The sequence below is a fragment of the Acanthochromis polyacanthus genome, chromosome 2, assembly GCF_021347895.1.
Source record: "Acanthochromis polyacanthus isolate Apoly-LR-REF ecotype Palm Island chromosome 2, KAUST_Apoly_ChrSc, whole genome shotgun sequence".
Lineage (NCBI taxonomy): Eukaryota > Metazoa > Chordata > Actinopteri > Pomacentridae > Acanthochromis > Acanthochromis polyacanthus.
Genome location: NC_067114.1, coordinates 23,651,247 through 23,668,127, shown reverse-complemented (window position 1 = coordinate 23,668,127; position 16,881 = coordinate 23,651,247). Strand labels below are relative to the sequence as shown.

The following is a 16,881-nucleotide window of genomic DNA, read 5'->3' as shown; positions in this document are numbered from 1 at the left end:
CGCCCGAGTCAGCTGGGATAGGCTCCAGCACCCTCACGACTCTAGTGAGGATAAAGCGGTGTATAGAGAATGGATGGATGCACAGCAGCCCCCAATGCCTGCAACAATATCTGATTGAATCCGGGTTTGTAGAAGTGGATCATGATTAATAATCTTATTTAATTATTATATATTTATTATTATGCTTCAAACTGCGGTGCCTAATCTCCATGTTTCTAACTGCATTTGGAGACCTAAGACCCTGAAATGCTCTACACCTGCATCATGACCTGAATGTTCAAGATGTTGTCATATCTCAGTTGTTCTGTTGTTGTGACCTTGACTGTTTCAGGATCCAAACTGGTACAGAGCAAGGAACACAGTGGGCAGAGAGGGCACCATCCCAGCTAACTATGTCCAGAAAAGGGAAGGAGTCAAGTCAGGAGGGAAACTCAGTCTCATGCCGTGAGTATCAGAGTTCTAACAGAGGATAAACCTGGCTTAACTGATCATGTCTGAGTGTGTGTAAAGGGTTACAACTTTTTATGTTTACATAAACCATTTCTTCATGTGTAAGATGTTATGGCATTGTAAAGCCAGCACTAGGCTAAATTTAATTGTTGTAATAACCAACTGTAGAACTGTTAAGATTACAGAAATGTTTGATTTTTAAGGAACATTTTAGGAAAAGCCAAAGCTGTACAGCAGTATAACAGCTTGTAGGAGTAATCATCATAATAATTGTAGCTGAGGTTATGCGTCTTGAACATGTCTGACATATATGCCTTCCACCCTTCAGTGTGTGAACAAGTTGTTGTTCCCCCGCTCCCCTCTGTTCCCTGCAGCGAGGGAAAATGTAGTGTTGACTTCAAAAGATGGAAATTCCTTCTTGCTTTTTACTGTCTGTCGTCTGTTGTACGTGTCTGACTGCCACCGAGGCCAGGACCAGCTGTGCACTACATTTGAGTGGCATTTCAGTTGCTTTGAAACTGTAGCTATTCAAACAGAGGAAAACCTAACGAGAGGCATATGCAAATGAAAGAAGATCGGAAAGCTGAGCTGCTACAGTATTATAACATAGCAGTGAGATGTTGAAAGCTCTGAAAGTGGCCAAGCCATTTGTGCTTACCCTTACTTGATAATAAATAAGTATTTAAACTCTGCAAATCGGTTGTTTCTGGATTACACATTTATTTCAATTTTTGTTCCCAGTATAACATTGTGCTGCGTTTCCTGAAAAACATGTCTTATTCTGACAAGATTCAGGGATGTACTGTGCATTAGCTGTACAATAGCTAGCTCCCATTTTTTTTCTTCTATGTCCTCTTGTGCATTGTTTGACAACACTTAACTGTCCTCGAGCCCCTAGGAGGAAATTGTTAGATTTTATTGGAAACTTGCTGTCTCCAAATGTAGACATCACCTTATGGATTGATTGTCATATGTAGACTGTCACACAGCATTGCTTCAGCAACTCACAATAGTAGGTGAGCTCTTAACACCTTGTTTGGCAGGAAACATTTAAACAGACTTTTGACCCCCTTTGTCTTCCTCACCAACTGCTGCTGAAAGCTTTAACTTCTCCTGTTGCCAGCCCTCATACTTTCTGTTCACACCGTGTTGAACTTGGTCAGTGTGTCATCCAGCTTTGGCATGTTGTTGTGTGTGACATGAGGAGAGCCGATGGTAACCTAAAATTAGTCGTGCTACTTTGAGGGCTTTACAAACACAGGACTTCAGCAGTCAATACTGCATTCCAACACTAGCTACAATTTTAGCAAAGCTATACCACAGATTACATTTAGTGAAATTGGTTGTTAACTGCCACAAAATTATCATCACTTAATATATTTCAAATAACTATTTTTCTTGGTTGAGAGACAGAAACTGCTGATGGTCAGCATCAGTCAAAGCTACAAAACCTGTTGCCTCACTCACTAATTTTACTTGGATTTCATATGAAATGAGTAGACACCCAAATATTTGATGTGACTTCATTTGCTGACCTTATGCTCTTACTGCTGTGCAATGTTAGGTGTTTTGTCAAAAATCCTTGAGCCATCAGAAGTCGTTCTTCTGGAGCCATTAGCTGTAACCCACAGGGACTTGTTGATTTCATTATGAATCACTAACAGATGTCTCACTGAAGATCTCTCCCTCTTTTCTGGGTTACATAAGAGTTCAGCTGTGCTCTTCTGCCCCCATGCTCACCCTGACCAGTTGATAGTTAGCATCAGATGCAGTCTCAGCCTCCATTACTGGCATCTGCTCTGTCTGCTGCCCCCATGTGGCAGATATCTACCCCACATGACAGCACCACCCACAACAAAAGCCATGGTGTTTAGCCCTGCTGTCCAATTTCCCCATCCATGTTGTCCCGAACAAGTTGTTTACCACATTTTTGTGACTTTCTTTTATTTAAGTATGATGTCATTTCTGAAAACTGCAGCTGATTTTTTGAGACAAAGCAGCGAGTGTGTTTCCGCCAAGGGGCTGTGTGTCTCCGTTAACGTCCGCACTTGCCGCCTGATTTCGGATTAGGGGGAGTTAAAAAGCTGCTGTCCATCGGAGAGGCTGCCTGCAGTGATCTAATCAACTCAACCCGTATTAAGCTGCTTTGCCACAAGGGCCTCTGCTGTCTGAGGAGGCCGAGTTTGGGGGAAGAGGAGGAGGGTGTGATGGAGGCAGCCACAGGAAAACAGGCTGAATCAATTATCGGCGCTAATTACCACCCATTGACCAACCAACGTGGATAGGGAGACTCCGTGCGTTGCTACTGTTGATGGCTAATTTGTCCTTTCAGACAAGGAGTGACATGTATCGATGGGATGGCCGCTGTTTCACCGTTGAGATTGGCTCAAGGGTTTTTGTGTTTGAGGTTAACACCACAGATCAGTACAGGTCGAGGAAGTAAATTTCAGAATCCAAACAGTGGGACCTCAGCTTTTATTGCAAATAAACTTAACTGCATTTATTGACGAAAACTAAAATGCATTACACCTCACCATTAGCAGATTGAAGATAAAATGTACTGACTGCTCAATAAAAATAAAAAAATAACCATGAGAAATGCTGTGTTTGCATTTAAGAGATCTGTAAAGACCATGGATCCGTAGATGACAGTGTGGTGCAGCTGTCTAATCCATCCATTAGTGGCCTATAGATGTATCCATCAGGCCATATGGTGAGGGTAAAGAAGGGGTTATAAAGGGTTATACAGCTTCCGAATCAGGAAGGCCGAGCTTTATTTGTTGTTAGAGTATATTAATAACAGCAGACCTCTGACCAGCTTTTTAGCTTAGAGATCAGTCCATCCCTTGGTCTCTCTGACCTCAGTCAGGAACAGGTCATTCGGTTCTGTCCTACTCTCCACCTTCGTCTGAGCAATTTTTGCATTTTCCTGTTATTGCAGTGCCTGCGCGTCAGTGTCCGACTGCCTCGAGGCTTCTTGCACGTGTGCGTGCGTGTGTGTGTGTGTGTGTGTGTGTGTTTGTGAGCACCGTGTTTCCTGTTGTTTGGGTTCTCACTGGCTCCCCAGGACGGGACGGCCCCGCCCCTGCACCGTTCAGGCAGAACAGACTGGAAGTGCTGCTGCTGGCTTCCTATTACCGCCTCGCTCTTGTTTTTCACTTCTCATTTCAGAGGAAGGCAGTGGGCCTGATACGTGGAAGTGAATCCTTTTTTATGGTTGAAGTTGCAAATGAGTGTAATGACAATAATAAACCAGTGTGACTTTTTTTTCCACTTGTGGGATCTGTTGAAGTGTTTTGGACCGTCGGATTCTGTTTGTGGCGTTAGGTGTTTTTTCTGGCACAAGAATTCGCCCATGTAGTATTCCTATACAAAGATCAAATGTATTTGTATATGGCAATGGAAACCTGTCAGCCAAACAATCTCCCGACTAGATAAATGTCCTCTTTTCTTGTCTGACACACTCTTGTTTGCTTTTTCCTGTGTCCACCTCTTGTCCTTCATTTTCTCTCTCTCTTCCCTCCCTGCAGTTGGTTTCATGGTAAGATAACTCGGGAGCAGGCCGAGCGGCTCCTCTACCCTCCAGAGACGGGTTTGTTCCTGGTGAGGGAGAGCACCAACTATCCTGGTGATTACACCCTGTGCGTCAGCTGCGACGGCAAGGTGGAACACTACCGCATCATCTACCACAACGGCAAACTCACCATCGATGAGGAGGAGTACTTTGAGAACCTCATGCAGCTGGTGGAGGTGAGAAATCGTAGAGAACGTCGCTGTCATTTGCTATATGCTTCCGTTTCTTTCTTTACATAATACCTTTAGTAACCATAATACAGTTTGCATTCAGTGTGGCAGCTGAGAGGGATAACTGGCCACTCATCATCGCTGCGAGTTGGTTGTTAAGTCTTTAAACTTAATCGCAGTAAGAATTGAAAGGCTCACAGTGTTGAGCTGAACCACAGAGATGGCATAAAGAGCTGTTTGCAAGAAAGTGAAACCTTTGACCTTTAATATTTGGTCCATAAATGTCACTGTTTTCGGATTCCAGTAAACTTCCTCTCTCCCGTGAAAGTCACGTAGGGATAAGGCAAAATTTTCAAGCTTAAGCTGGAAATGTGGAAGAAAATGTGTCTATTCTGCAAATGTTAGTTCATGTCGAGGTTTCTTCAGCAACATAATGCCGCTGAAATTGTTAAATAGGTGATACGTTGATCAGCAGAACAATAATTGGCACTTTGATTGTTTGGAAATCCCAAATATTCCCGCATTGCAGCTTCTCAGTTGTAGAAATTTGCTTCTGCTTCTTGTCCTACGTGATAGTAAACTGAATATTGTTATAGACTGTTCCCTGGACAAAATACAGGCTTTGAACATATTATCCTGGAACTTGACAATTTTAGATGTTCTACTGACCAAATGATAAATCAAAAACACGCATCAATCACACAATTATATAAAGATTTGCAACTCTGCAGGACTGTGTAGAAATTTCTCAGATTCTGTTGTGCATACTGTCCCATCAGCACACGTTATCGATCTACATATATATTTACCTGTAGATACTCTTGAAAAGGTGAATGATATAAGAAGAGTTATAACAAGAAAGTGGAAGTTCTGTCTTTGTTGAGACTAAGATGGCATTTTTGACTATCTTGCTGTACCCTCGTAGTCTTCTGTTAAGAATTTGTCTGAAAAAATAAGCTTACATGGTACAACAAAGACAAATGCACATCCATGTTTAGGTGTTCTTTTTTTCTTCTGTATTTGACAAATTAGACATATGAGGGATTAGAATTAATCTTTCAAATCTTATTCCACTACAATTATTAAAAATAAAGCTACAGTAGTTATATTTCCGTTAATCAAGCAACAGTATGATTACATAACTCTGTAAACAGGGACAGTCACAATATTCCCATGGATTTTCCCTCAAAAATCTGATTCAAGTGAACGTTCTTCAAAAAGCTGTCTGATCCTCTCACTCCCTGGCTGATATCTGAAAGCCGGTTCAGAGGAAGGACAGAGTGTGGAGAGTCAGACAGGAGACATGATAGCACAGAGAGAGAGAGAGGCCTTTCATCATCTCAGATAAAGAGAAGAGCTGGATTGGCGGCTATCACACTTTTAATTGGGCCTCATCTTTTTGCCTCGCGGGGCATTGGAAGTGGACGACAGGAATGTGCCAGCTGGCAATGAGACCATCTACATCTCCGGTGCATTCTTGTTATCAGCCACCCACAATCTCTATCTCTCTCTCGCCCTCTCACGCTCTCTCTCTCTCTGGTTCACACCCTCCAGGCTTGGTTCTGCTTCCACTTCCTTTCTCCACCTCCCTCCCTCTTTCTCTCTTTGTGCTCCCTCATGTATACCTGGCATATTGCTTTCCGTCCTCCTCTCTTTGTTATCCATCTCAATCTCTTCCTTTTACCCTCTGCTGTCTCCCATTCTTTGCTTTCATTCTATTAGTCTACATCTTTATCCTGGAGTCTGTCTGCATCCTCCTGTCTCTCTATAATAGCCTATGGTGCGATTCCTCACATTCTTGTGTGTTTTTCCGGTTTGCTTGCTGTTGTCCTGCTCTACTGGTCACATTGGTCACAGCAGGCTTGTCATAGATGCACATACATAGCATGCACACGCTATATACGTAAACATGTGCTGACAGACCCAGACTTGTACCTGCAGTGACGTGGTATTTGCAAAGTTGCAGTAGGATTGTCTGATATAGCTCTCAATGTGTGTTTTTAATCTGTAATTACACCCTTCTTTGTTAATTACATATGGGAAAGCCAGGACAGTTTTTTTTCCTGAAAATACACTTCCATGTGATAAGAGGCTAAGTCATTTTAATATGTTACATAAGCAGTACTAATTAGGATCCTTTCCTGGCTCTTTACTGTTCATTTTCGAAGGAAATATAGACATCACTGCACACATGATAACAAACAATAGAGCTGCATCGCTGACAAATGCTGAATATAATCTAATTGTGCACGTTTGTTTGTATAGTTGTGGATATTTTCCAAATGTGGCTGCACTTGTCAGCCTTAGTACTTAACAAAGGACCAGTAGCACACCCCTCCTTAACCATGCTGCCCCCTGGTGGCTGTGATCGTAACTTACAGTCTGTGGTCAGCAATCTGCAGTTGTATAACATTAGCTTTGTTGGTGGTGAAGCTTCTTCTTTTTACTATTTGGCAATCTAGTGGTTACACAGAGGTTTAATGATCTCGTGTAACCTCAGTTGTCTGTTAAGACACTGATTTATTGTTGACCTCATCCTTCCTGCTTTTTCCGTCTTTCACATTTGAAGCAAGTGTAAATATTAATTTATTTTCCCACATCAATATAGTGATTAGACATGACATTAAAACCACTGAAGGTGAAGTGTATGACACTGATCATGTTGTTACAATGCAATGTTCTGCAGGAAACTTTGGTTCTGCATTCATCTGGGTGTTACTTTGGCCCACCTAAACATTTTTGCTGACCAAACACACCCCTCCTTGGCACTCCCTCAGCAGGACGGTGCACCCCATCACACCTTAAAAGCTGCTTAGAAACAGTTTGAATAACATGTCAAAGAGAATAAGGCATTTTACTGGCCTCTAAACATGTCAGATCCCAAGGTCCCGTGTACGTGACTTAATGGGTCAGAGCTGTTTTGGCAGCAAGAGAGGGACTGACAGAGTGTTATTATACAGGCAGTTTTAGTGTCGTGTCTGATCGGTGTAGAATATCACCAAAGTTGTGAATCTGTATTTAGTGTGTGTTTATGTCTGACCTGAATTCATGATAAGCAGATATTGATTGGGGTTTGTTTTCTTGTGTTTCTGGAGGGGAACAGATGCATTGACCGCTCTCACACCCACACAGTCGTCCTCTGCTGCTGGTTCTCACAGTTTACACTACCCAACTCCACATCCTGGGACATACTCTTTGTCTGAGTGGGATAACATTAAAGGCTAGCAGACATACACGTGTGCATAGTTGTTGTTGCTATGCCACCTTCTAGTCTGTGAGTCTGTTCTACACGTGCAGGAGACTGGTGTTACGTGTTCCACTCATGCACGCGACTGCACTTGTAGAGGGTGGACACAGCTTTTGGACTGCACATGGACATGATGGCAAAATGTACTTCACGCTGACCCTTGCATACTCATTGAAGCGAAATTTATAACGCTGGCCTGACACTTGTTATCTACAGCAAAACTTTCTTCATTTCATACGTGTGATTCTTTCACGATACATCTGTACACTTGCAGCACAGATGCTTTGGGTTTCAGTGACTTGTGTAAATTCTATTGATGGTTAGCTTTCTCTGATGCTTTAGTAATAAACCAAAGTTGCAGTTGAAATTTAGGTTGGAATGTTAAAAGTGAGATCCATATTCCATATTCTGGTCCTTGTTAAACTCTGCAGATAATTTTACCATAGTTGTGCATGAAAGCGGCAAATTTTGTGTTTAGATGGATGGGAAGAAACATGGCTCATGTGGAGAAACTGTCTTTTAAGCTGGATACACACAGAAAATCAGGGTTGTGCACTGCTCCTGCTGACAGATTATTTTTAATGAAATAAAACACTAAATCAGAATCGTACTTCATACCTTTAAGAGCTACAGCAAAGAGATACCTGATGTTTTCTCAAAATTCCCTTTTGGAGGTGGAGCTGATTAGAGGAACTCACTGTTCAATAAAGGGGAGCTGCTACAGGAGAATCAGGAATAAAATTAGCCCTGTTCTTACACTGGGTAACATGTTGTATATCCTCTCAAGTTTATTTCCTTCACCTTTTATGTGGAAATGAGGCAGGGATTCTGTTATCCCTCCAGATGTCTCTCTGCATCTTTAATACTGATGTATGTTGATTAAAGTTTAAGCTGCCATGCTGTGTCTGTTTGGTGGACAGACCCCCCTCACATCCAATCTTACAACACAGACTGAATCTTTTTTTCATTACTACCTTCATGTTCATCTGTAGCTGGAAACCTCAGCCTCACTTTTGTTTTGCATATCAAACACTTGTGTACAGATTCACAATCTGAATTAATTCATGAACATCAGTCCCAGATCTCTCAACTTGGTCCACAGTGTACAGTATATACTGCAGACCTGCAAATATCAGATGATTTAATTCAAACATATTGGCACTTTTGTTTATGCACTGAAAACGCATTTAATTCTCCTCACTTCTCAACTTTCTCTCCAGCACTACACCAAAGACGCCGATGGACTTTGTACCAGACTGATTAAACCCAAGTTGATGGAGGGAACAGTGGCAGCGCAAGACGAGTTCTCCAGGAGTAAGGGCACCCAGAGCTCATTACACTGTTCTACAGGGACACTACAGGGCATCATTGCACACAGGGACATTTTGTTAGGCCTGTTTATGCACTGCCACGTTAACCGAACCAGCTTTGCATGCGCACACGCACACACAGTGTACAGACAAATCCTGCATCTCCCACAAGGTTCTGCTATCATGGCAGTCCTAATAGCATTAATCACCAGAGGGTGATTAATCTTTGCGTGTTTGGAAATGACTGCTGGACTTCACAGGCTCTCAAGGTCAGTCTGGGTCTTCTCCACCTCTATTTCTCTTCTCGTACCCGTCTGACCCGGCTAATTCTTACAGCAGAAAAATGAGACAAGATAAATGTTGGAATAAATCAAGACTACATCTCTCAAGTGAGAAATTCATCATTTTAAAAGTATCACACTTGCTTAGACATGAAGATGGCTGCCATGCAAATGAAACGGAATATTTTATTTATTTTCCTGGATAGCCACCAAATAGTTCTTGTCCCTTCTTTTTCACTTTTTACTTGGAAACTCATTTAAACATGCTGTTATAAAAACACCAAGAAGCACGTCATCTTTTCCTTTATGTGAAACTGTTGTAGAGTAATATTATTGGACTTGAAGTATGAAGTGTCATTAATGCTGTCTCTTGGCAGGCGGCTGGGCCTTGAACAGAAAGGAGCTGAAACTCATCCAGACCATTGGCAAAGGGGAGTTTGGAGGTGAGAAACTCTCAAAAATATATTTGCATAATTTATTTTCATTCAATACATCAGCCCAAGGTCGCCTTGGAGATGGCGCTAAAACTTCACCTGTCTGTGTTCTTATCAGATGTGATGGTAGGAGACTACAGAGGGACCAAGGTGGCGGTCAAGTGTATCAAAAATGATGCAACAGCACAGGCTTTCATCGCTGAGGCCTCTGTCATGACGTAAGATCCTCCAACTATTGCTTTTGTCCTTCAGACCACTTGTGAAATACGTCTCTGTGTCTACACTGGCTTAATTTAAATGTGAGGTTGTCCCCTGTCATTGACTTTTTTGCCCTTGTTTATTCAGGGATTTCATTTTGTTGTGTGCAGAAAAAAAGCGAGGAGTGTTCTTCAAGTTTTGCTGGACTCTGAGATCACATTTTTTCTGTTTCTGTGTTTGCACAGGCAACTGAGACACAACAACCTGGTGCAGTTGCTAGGGGTGATCGTTGAGGAGAGGGGCAGTCTCTACATCGTCACAGAATACATGGCGAAGGTCAGTTGCACTGTATTATGTAGTTCTCTCTCAAGACGATCTTCTAAACGTTCACTTATTTCAAAGCTGTTTGGAGAGTGTTAGTATTTATATTTTCCATCAAGGTTTTAAAAGAATAGTTCCACATTTTTCACTGTGTGGTAGAGTTATGAGAAAATCAGTATCAGCCTCATGAAACTACCACAAGCGATTGGTAAGTTTAGCATAAAATGAATGGTCTGGAATCATGGGAAAAGAGATTGCCCGTACAAAGTTACAAAATGTGACTATCAGCAACTCGGCTTGCTTTATTTTTACAAAAAGTTATGGGGAACAAAGACGTTTCAGTGAGTTAAGTGCCAGACTGTTTGCTGGAGGAGGCAGTAGCCACGCAGCCAGTGAAGACTCCGGGAAGTTACTCCTACAAGCAAAGGAATCGAATATAGGAATTCCAAGTTCTGTAATATCCTATATTAAACAGCAATGTGACAATTTTTACAATTTATATTCTCCTACCTTGTAGGTATCGCTAACTAAGAGTTAAAATTTGAAAACTAACATGTTGTAAATGTCTTGGTTCATTGTAACTCTTTTCAGAAATACTGAGTGTCAGCCATTTGATATTCACTGGACTCATTCATGTTAAAAGCACACCTGCATGGGATGATGTAAGTTTTTCTTGAGTATAAATGTTCTTTTAATAGTCAGATCTGTTCAACAGGGCAGCCTAGTGGACTACCTGCGCTCTCGAGGACGGACTGTCCTCGGTGGAGACTGCTTACTTAAATTCTCACTGTGAGTCCTCTTCTTGTTGAAGCACTCATTTGGTTTGTACAAAAGGGCAACGTTGAATCAGCACAGTCAGGGTCTGCAGCTAAACTGCTCTTGCTTCAACTGTCAGAAATGAACTGAATTTCAAAAGAACAGTGTCACGCACTCAACTGGAAACATGAAAGAGCTGTTTGTTTATTCAGACAACCATCATGCAGGTTGTTTGCCTTGGTAAGTGGCTGCTTTAAATGTAAGTCGAGGGTTTCCAAGTTCCCATTTATTTTTTATTTAACAGTTGCTGAGTTCATGCTGTAATCCAGCACAAGTTATAATGCGTGCAAGCATAAATTAGGCATAAACATTTGGATCAGTAGACATTAATATTTTAATCCACTTATTATTTCACATTTCTTTTTTCAGTGGAGGCTTCAGTGTAACCCTTGCCTGAACTTGTGAGAAAATTACAAAAGATTTGATTTTAGATGTCCTGCATTTTAACTGATAACTGATTTTTTTTTTTGTCATTTTTTGTTTTGTCAAGTTTAGTAAGACCTCTGAAGCTGAATTCAAATCATGACTCCTTATTTGCACTGCAGTTTGATGTCATAGCAAGAGCCGAGAGTAAAAAGTCATAAACGCAGCCACATGTATGTCTGTTTAAATTAAGGAGTAAAATAGATCTTGACCTGTGGGTTGTTATATTATCAGTCATCCTTCATCATCTCTTCTGTCAGTGATGTGTGTGAAGCCATGGAGTACCTGGAGGCCAACAACTTCGTCCACAGAGACTTGGCAGCTCGCAACGTACTGGTGTCTGACGACAACATCGCCAAGGTCAGCGACTTCGGCCTCACCAAGGAGGCGTCCTCCATACAGGACACTGCCAAGCTGCCCGTCAAATGGACCTCCCCCGAAGCACTAAGAGAGAAGGTGAGTGGATGAGGGGTGGATGGGTAGTAGACCTGTGCTGATGAGATGTGGCTTTGGTGGCATTAGTATTCATCTGCTTCAACGACATGAACTACAGGGTGGTGGGATTTAAAATGTATTAAAATGGGAGCTGTATCATATTCAAGGACTGCACCACCTAACAGCAGATTATTTCTGAATTGAGCGAATACTGGTCCACTACTCTCTTACATCATGTTGCATTATGGGCTGTCTGTAGCCTCAGTGTTTCTTTTGGTAGCAAGTGCATTAGCAATGTGTCTGTTGGTGTTAATAGCCCAAAAATGCTTCATTAGCCCAGTTTAGCTGAGAAGAGTTTCTTGTGGCTCATGTGAGGGGTTTTCCTGCAATGGATTAAATGCATGATGAGTAAAAACAAGTCCAGAGTTTCTCCAAGTCTTAATCAAGTCATCTGTCAAGCCTCCAAGAATTACTGCCAGCGTAGAATGACATTATGAGGAGCTTAAAGAAAAGCTCAAACCCCGAGAAAATAATTCCGGCCACTCAGAGCCTCAAAGGAAAGAGTGTGAATGTCTGACTGAGAGACAAGCTGCACAAATGTGGAGTTAGACTACATTATGCATCACATACATTATGCTTTAATGGCACCACTTACTGTTTCTCAGTTAAGAGAGGAAAGGCAACAAGGATCACTGTCGTCTACTTGGAATAATAGTATCTCAGAAAAACTTTCCAAACAGGATTTTTCTGAAATTGCTTCATATCTTTGAGTTTTCTAAAAGAGGAGTCATCTCTTCATAATTAAGGTCATTTTATATTCAGACTCTGACAGTATGTCAGAACAAAACACAGCAGATTCAGAGGCAGCCTGGTGCCTTATGTTTTTTGCTAATCTTTTAAACTGCACATTGCACATAGGACTGCACAATTATAGCCAGAGTGGTAATCCTAATTACTCTGATCAATACTGAGCTTACAGTTATTTACTACACGATAATTTTATTCAACGTTCACATTTAAATAGGCAGAGCACCGGTATCACCTCCACGTTGTGCGACATTCCTGCTATTGTGCAAATCTGTGTACCACAAGAAGTGTTAAAAATAAGGTTTGTCTTCACCTAAATTCAGTGCATCTTCTTAGGGTGAGTTATTTTTTAAAAACTTGACCCAAATCGCCTCACTTGCTGAACAGCTCCTTGTGAATAGACTCAGCAGTTTAGCATTATTTTCTAAACCCCTCGTATGCAGGACATGGAAGAGGCTAGCTGGGTGGCCGTGCACAGAGGAGCCTGTAGTTTTCTTTCTCAGTTGTTCTAGCTTAGACAGGTCTGTGGCCAAAAAATCACTTTGAAATGGGTAAAATAAGGAGCTGTGATGTCCGATTTACACAAAGTGGCACGAAGTGATTTTATCCACATAGTTGTCTGTGTGCAGATGAGTGGAGTATTTTCAAACCTCAGAATTGCCGCTGATCATACGCACAATTCAGGTGAAGCCACAATCGTGATCATGATTGATATTTGATTCATAGTGAAGACCTGTTTACCCAACCGTGGAGCCTATACTGAACTGGCTTTACACATGTAGCTCAGCATTTTAGAGATTTTATCATTCTTTAGGCTCAGGCTGCAGTGCTCTCAGAGTGCTGGCTATTGTGTCCGTAGTATTTGCTCGCTTGACCTCCTGAAATAAGATTAAAGCAAACTGTTTTGTTGGGCTCCATGCCCAAAACCCTAATCTGCTCTCTGAATGCCTTTATGTGCAACGTGTGTGAATTTGAGCTTCTCTTTTGTCCAACAGAGGTTTTCCACCAAGTCAGACGTCTGGAGTTATGGAATCCTACTTTGGGAGATTTACTCCTTTGGCCGTGTGCCTTACCCTAGAATTGTAAGTACCTCCACTGAGGTCTGACACACACCAGCAGATGGCAGGCTTTGTTCCTGGGACCAGTGTTTTGTTTTCTCTTATTTGTTTTTGTGCAACATTAGTGTAATGTCTGGTTTCCTCAGTGCAGACCTCAAAATAATTACATTTATGCCGCTAAACTGCTGGAGCGGATGATGAAAATGTGACCAGAAGGTGTACCATAAATTATGAACATAATTATTTCTTGCTTCATGCTTCACCACTTGTTACATTTACACGTTTAGTTATTTGTTGTTGTGAAGAATGACCTTTGGGATCGTTTAATCGTTTGCATCAGATGACTTATTGATCTGAACCTCGATGCAGACACTCTAATGGGAGTTTTGCTCTATTTGTGTCCGTCAGCCGTTGAAAGAGGTGGTGCCCCGGGTAGAGAAGGGGTACAAGATGGACGCCCCAGACGGCTGTCCACCAGTGGTGTACGACCTGATGAAGCAGTGCTGGACCCTGGACCCCGTGGTGCGGCCCTCCTTCCGTATGCTGAGGGAGAAGCTGCAGCATATCAGAGCCAAAGAGCTCTACCTGTGAAGAGGAGGCTCAGGTGGGAGGGGGGCGCAGGAGGAAGAGGAGGGGGACCAGAAGCAGCCCAGCACAGCTGGGAGGAGGAAGGGAGGAGGAGAAGAAGAAGAAGAGGGGACCACAGCACCTTCCTCCTGCCTGCCCGGCTTGTTGACCTGTGGGACTGCCATAGCGAGCCCCCTGCCCCGACCTCAGGCGTCCACCAGCCCTCCTCTGCTTCCACACTAGGACTGTTTTCCTGTTTGTGTTGTATAGCTTTGCCAGACAATTTCCTGTTCTGTCGATGGGCCACTGCTCTTTCCTCCTTCTACACCTGCCGCTGCTCACTCGCTCTCTGTCACTTGGTCCAAGTCGCTCTTCTTCCTCTACCCGACAGATCCCTTTTCTTTCTTTGTATTTCCTCCCCTCCTCCTCTCCTGAACATGGCATTAACTGGAGGGGAGGCTGGCCTTTTCCTCCACGTTTGTCAGGTGCTCCTCCCTCCTCACCCCACCCCATTATCATTCCTGGATCTCTGTATCACCATGTGGCTCTGCATGCCTTTCAGCCCACCTCTGTGTCATTCCATCCTTCTCTCCCTCCTTACTTTCCCTCGGCCGTCGTGTCAGGTGTGGGGCCTTCGCTCTGTGCCAAAGTGCCTCCAGTCTACAGAGCTCCAGACTCCCCCCCCCAACACTTCTTTTAATTGGACTGTTGTGGTTTCATTTTTTTTATCACTTTTTTTAAAAACTATCTTTTTTATTGCTTTCTTTTTTTTCAGGGAGGTTATTAAACCATATTTTTTTTTTAGTGCTGTCTCCCCCACCTCCACCATTGCCACGTCAGACTGGGGTTTTTTTGTTTCCAAGTGTCCACGAAGAGCATGTGAACAGGAAGAGGGTGAGCACCGGGTTCGTCCTCCAACCGAGGCAAGCCCTGGAGGAGCAGTGGGAAGGTGGGGGCAGGACAGTAACAGGAGACGAAGGGGGAGAGGCAGTTCACAAACATGGTTGATTCATCATATGTGGGCTTGTTTTTATATCAAAATATATTTAAAGGATTAAAAAAAAAAGAACAAGGAAAAACCTGACTGGGACAGAGAATAAAAAAGGACGACTTTCAGAAGCCAGGAGTGACTTGGCGTTCGGGATGTTCAGTGTCTCTGTGAACGCTGGGGTCGGGGTGGTGCATGCTGTGTGTGAGAGGCCTTGGGTTCAACTGTCAGTGCTTTCAATGTTCATTGTTTTATTATGCTATCATGATTATGAATAAACCATTCCATCTGAACAGCGTGGAAACACCTGCATCATTTTATCTGGCTGTGTGTGAAAGCGACAGTGAGCATGTGTGAAGTTGAGGTGATGCATGTGTGTGTTTGTGGTGAGGTGGTTTGAATGCACACTTTATTATGGGTTTTTAAGAATGGTTTTCCAAAAGACCTTCCATTGCAGCAGGGAGATTCTAACAGCTGAGTTGAAGTAATGGAGTTACAGTGTATAAATGGAGGTAAGTCCTTTGCAATGTCAAACGATTTAAAATTGTATCACCTTATGGTTATTGCATTACTTCCAAGTTAATTACTAGAGTATCTCACTTCTGTAAAATTAAAAACCAATAGTTTAGATTCACTTTATTAACAATATAATGCAACAAAAGTCAGTACACCTTTTGTTACTGAGATTCAAAACTTAAAAATTTCGGTATTTGTCCGCCTTTATTTTAAATGACACTCAAAACTCCTCGTTGGAACGTACCAATAATGTTTGATGCCAGTGTGTTCCTGAGAAGATTTTCTCTTCTTTTTTCAGATGTTCTTTGTTGACGAGGTTGTGTTGACCGACCGTTCTCTTTAAATTGCCCCAAAAGTGTTTCATTGAATCATTCTAGATGACACATTTGTCCAGGTCATAGTTTTTACATTTTTCTTAAATTCTTGTGCAGTTTCAGCAGAGTGCTTTGGACGGTTATCATGGTGAAATATTCTTCTTCTGCCAAGCTCCTGCAGACTGGGAATCATCTTGTCAGTCAGAGATTATGTCACCATCTATAAATGTCATCTCCCACTCTTCTGTACTTCACTGTCAGCACTGTGTATTTACTGTGGTAGTCCTGACCAAGTTCACGCAAAACATGCTCAGTGTCATCTAAAGCGAATATCTTGCTCTCATGTGACCTAAGGATGTGCTTCCAATATTCATGAGGGTTCTTTTCATGTCTTTTAAAAAGCTTTAATCTGGCACTTGTGTACTGAACATCAATCAAGGACCTTTTTCTTGGACACGCTCCATATTGATTGATGTTATTCAATGGCCTTTGTGCTGTCTGAGCTGTTACAGAAACTCAGATTTCCATTTATAACCTCTCTGTCAAGTTGAAAGCGCTTGTAAATCTGTTTTTGTGTGTGCAAATAGTGCAATTTTTAGGAGGATGACCACTGGCACTCAGATTACAGGTACTATGGCTCTCTTTTAGTCAGCCATGATGCAGACAGTCATCACGGCTCCACTTTTCTTACTTCTGTGTTCTTGATCACAGCTGTATTCTGTTGCATTAGATTTCTGCATTGGGGTCTGTATTTGTTTTTGCTTGTTTATGAGGTGAAGTATTTGTCAACTTAGAAATAATGCAATTATTGAGAGGTGACATAATTTTGAATCATGAATTTGGATGATACTGCGCAGGGTGTGCTCACTACATATTTTCTGTCTGGGTATTATTTTCACACTGAGCTCCTTTTAGCCCTTTATTGCTCCATATTCTAAAATTCTCAGTTTATCCACAGGCTGGTTCAGGCTA

General features: G+C 42.2%; 1 protein-coding gene across 1 annotated transcript in view; it reads left to right on the top strand.

Moving 5' to 3' along the window:
• Window positions 1–15,372, top strand: part of LOC110967146 (tyrosine-protein kinase CSK) — a 46,662-nt gene extending 31,290 nt beyond the window's left edge. Inside the window, exons 4-13 of the mRNA XM_051941466.1 lie at window positions 332–444; window positions 3,981–4,200; window positions 8,662–8,755; window positions 9,410–9,475; window positions 9,585–9,684; window positions 9,910–10,000; window positions 10,701–10,774; window positions 11,485–11,680; window positions 13,462–13,548; window positions 13,933–15,372. Coding sequence (XP_051797426.1) covers window positions 332–444; window positions 3,981–4,200; window positions 8,662–8,755; window positions 9,410–9,475; window positions 9,585–9,684; window positions 9,910–10,000; window positions 10,701–10,774; window positions 11,485–11,680; window positions 13,462–13,548; window positions 13,933–14,115 — 1,224 coding nt within the window. The 3' untranslated portion in view covers window positions 14,116–15,372. The remainder of the gene's footprint in view (window positions 1–331; window positions 445–3,980; window positions 4,201–8,661; window positions 8,756–9,409; window positions 9,476–9,584; window positions 9,685–9,909; window positions 10,001–10,700; window positions 10,775–11,484; window positions 11,681–13,461; window positions 13,549–13,932) is intronic.
• Window positions 15,373–16,881: the final 1,509 nt, after the last annotated feature.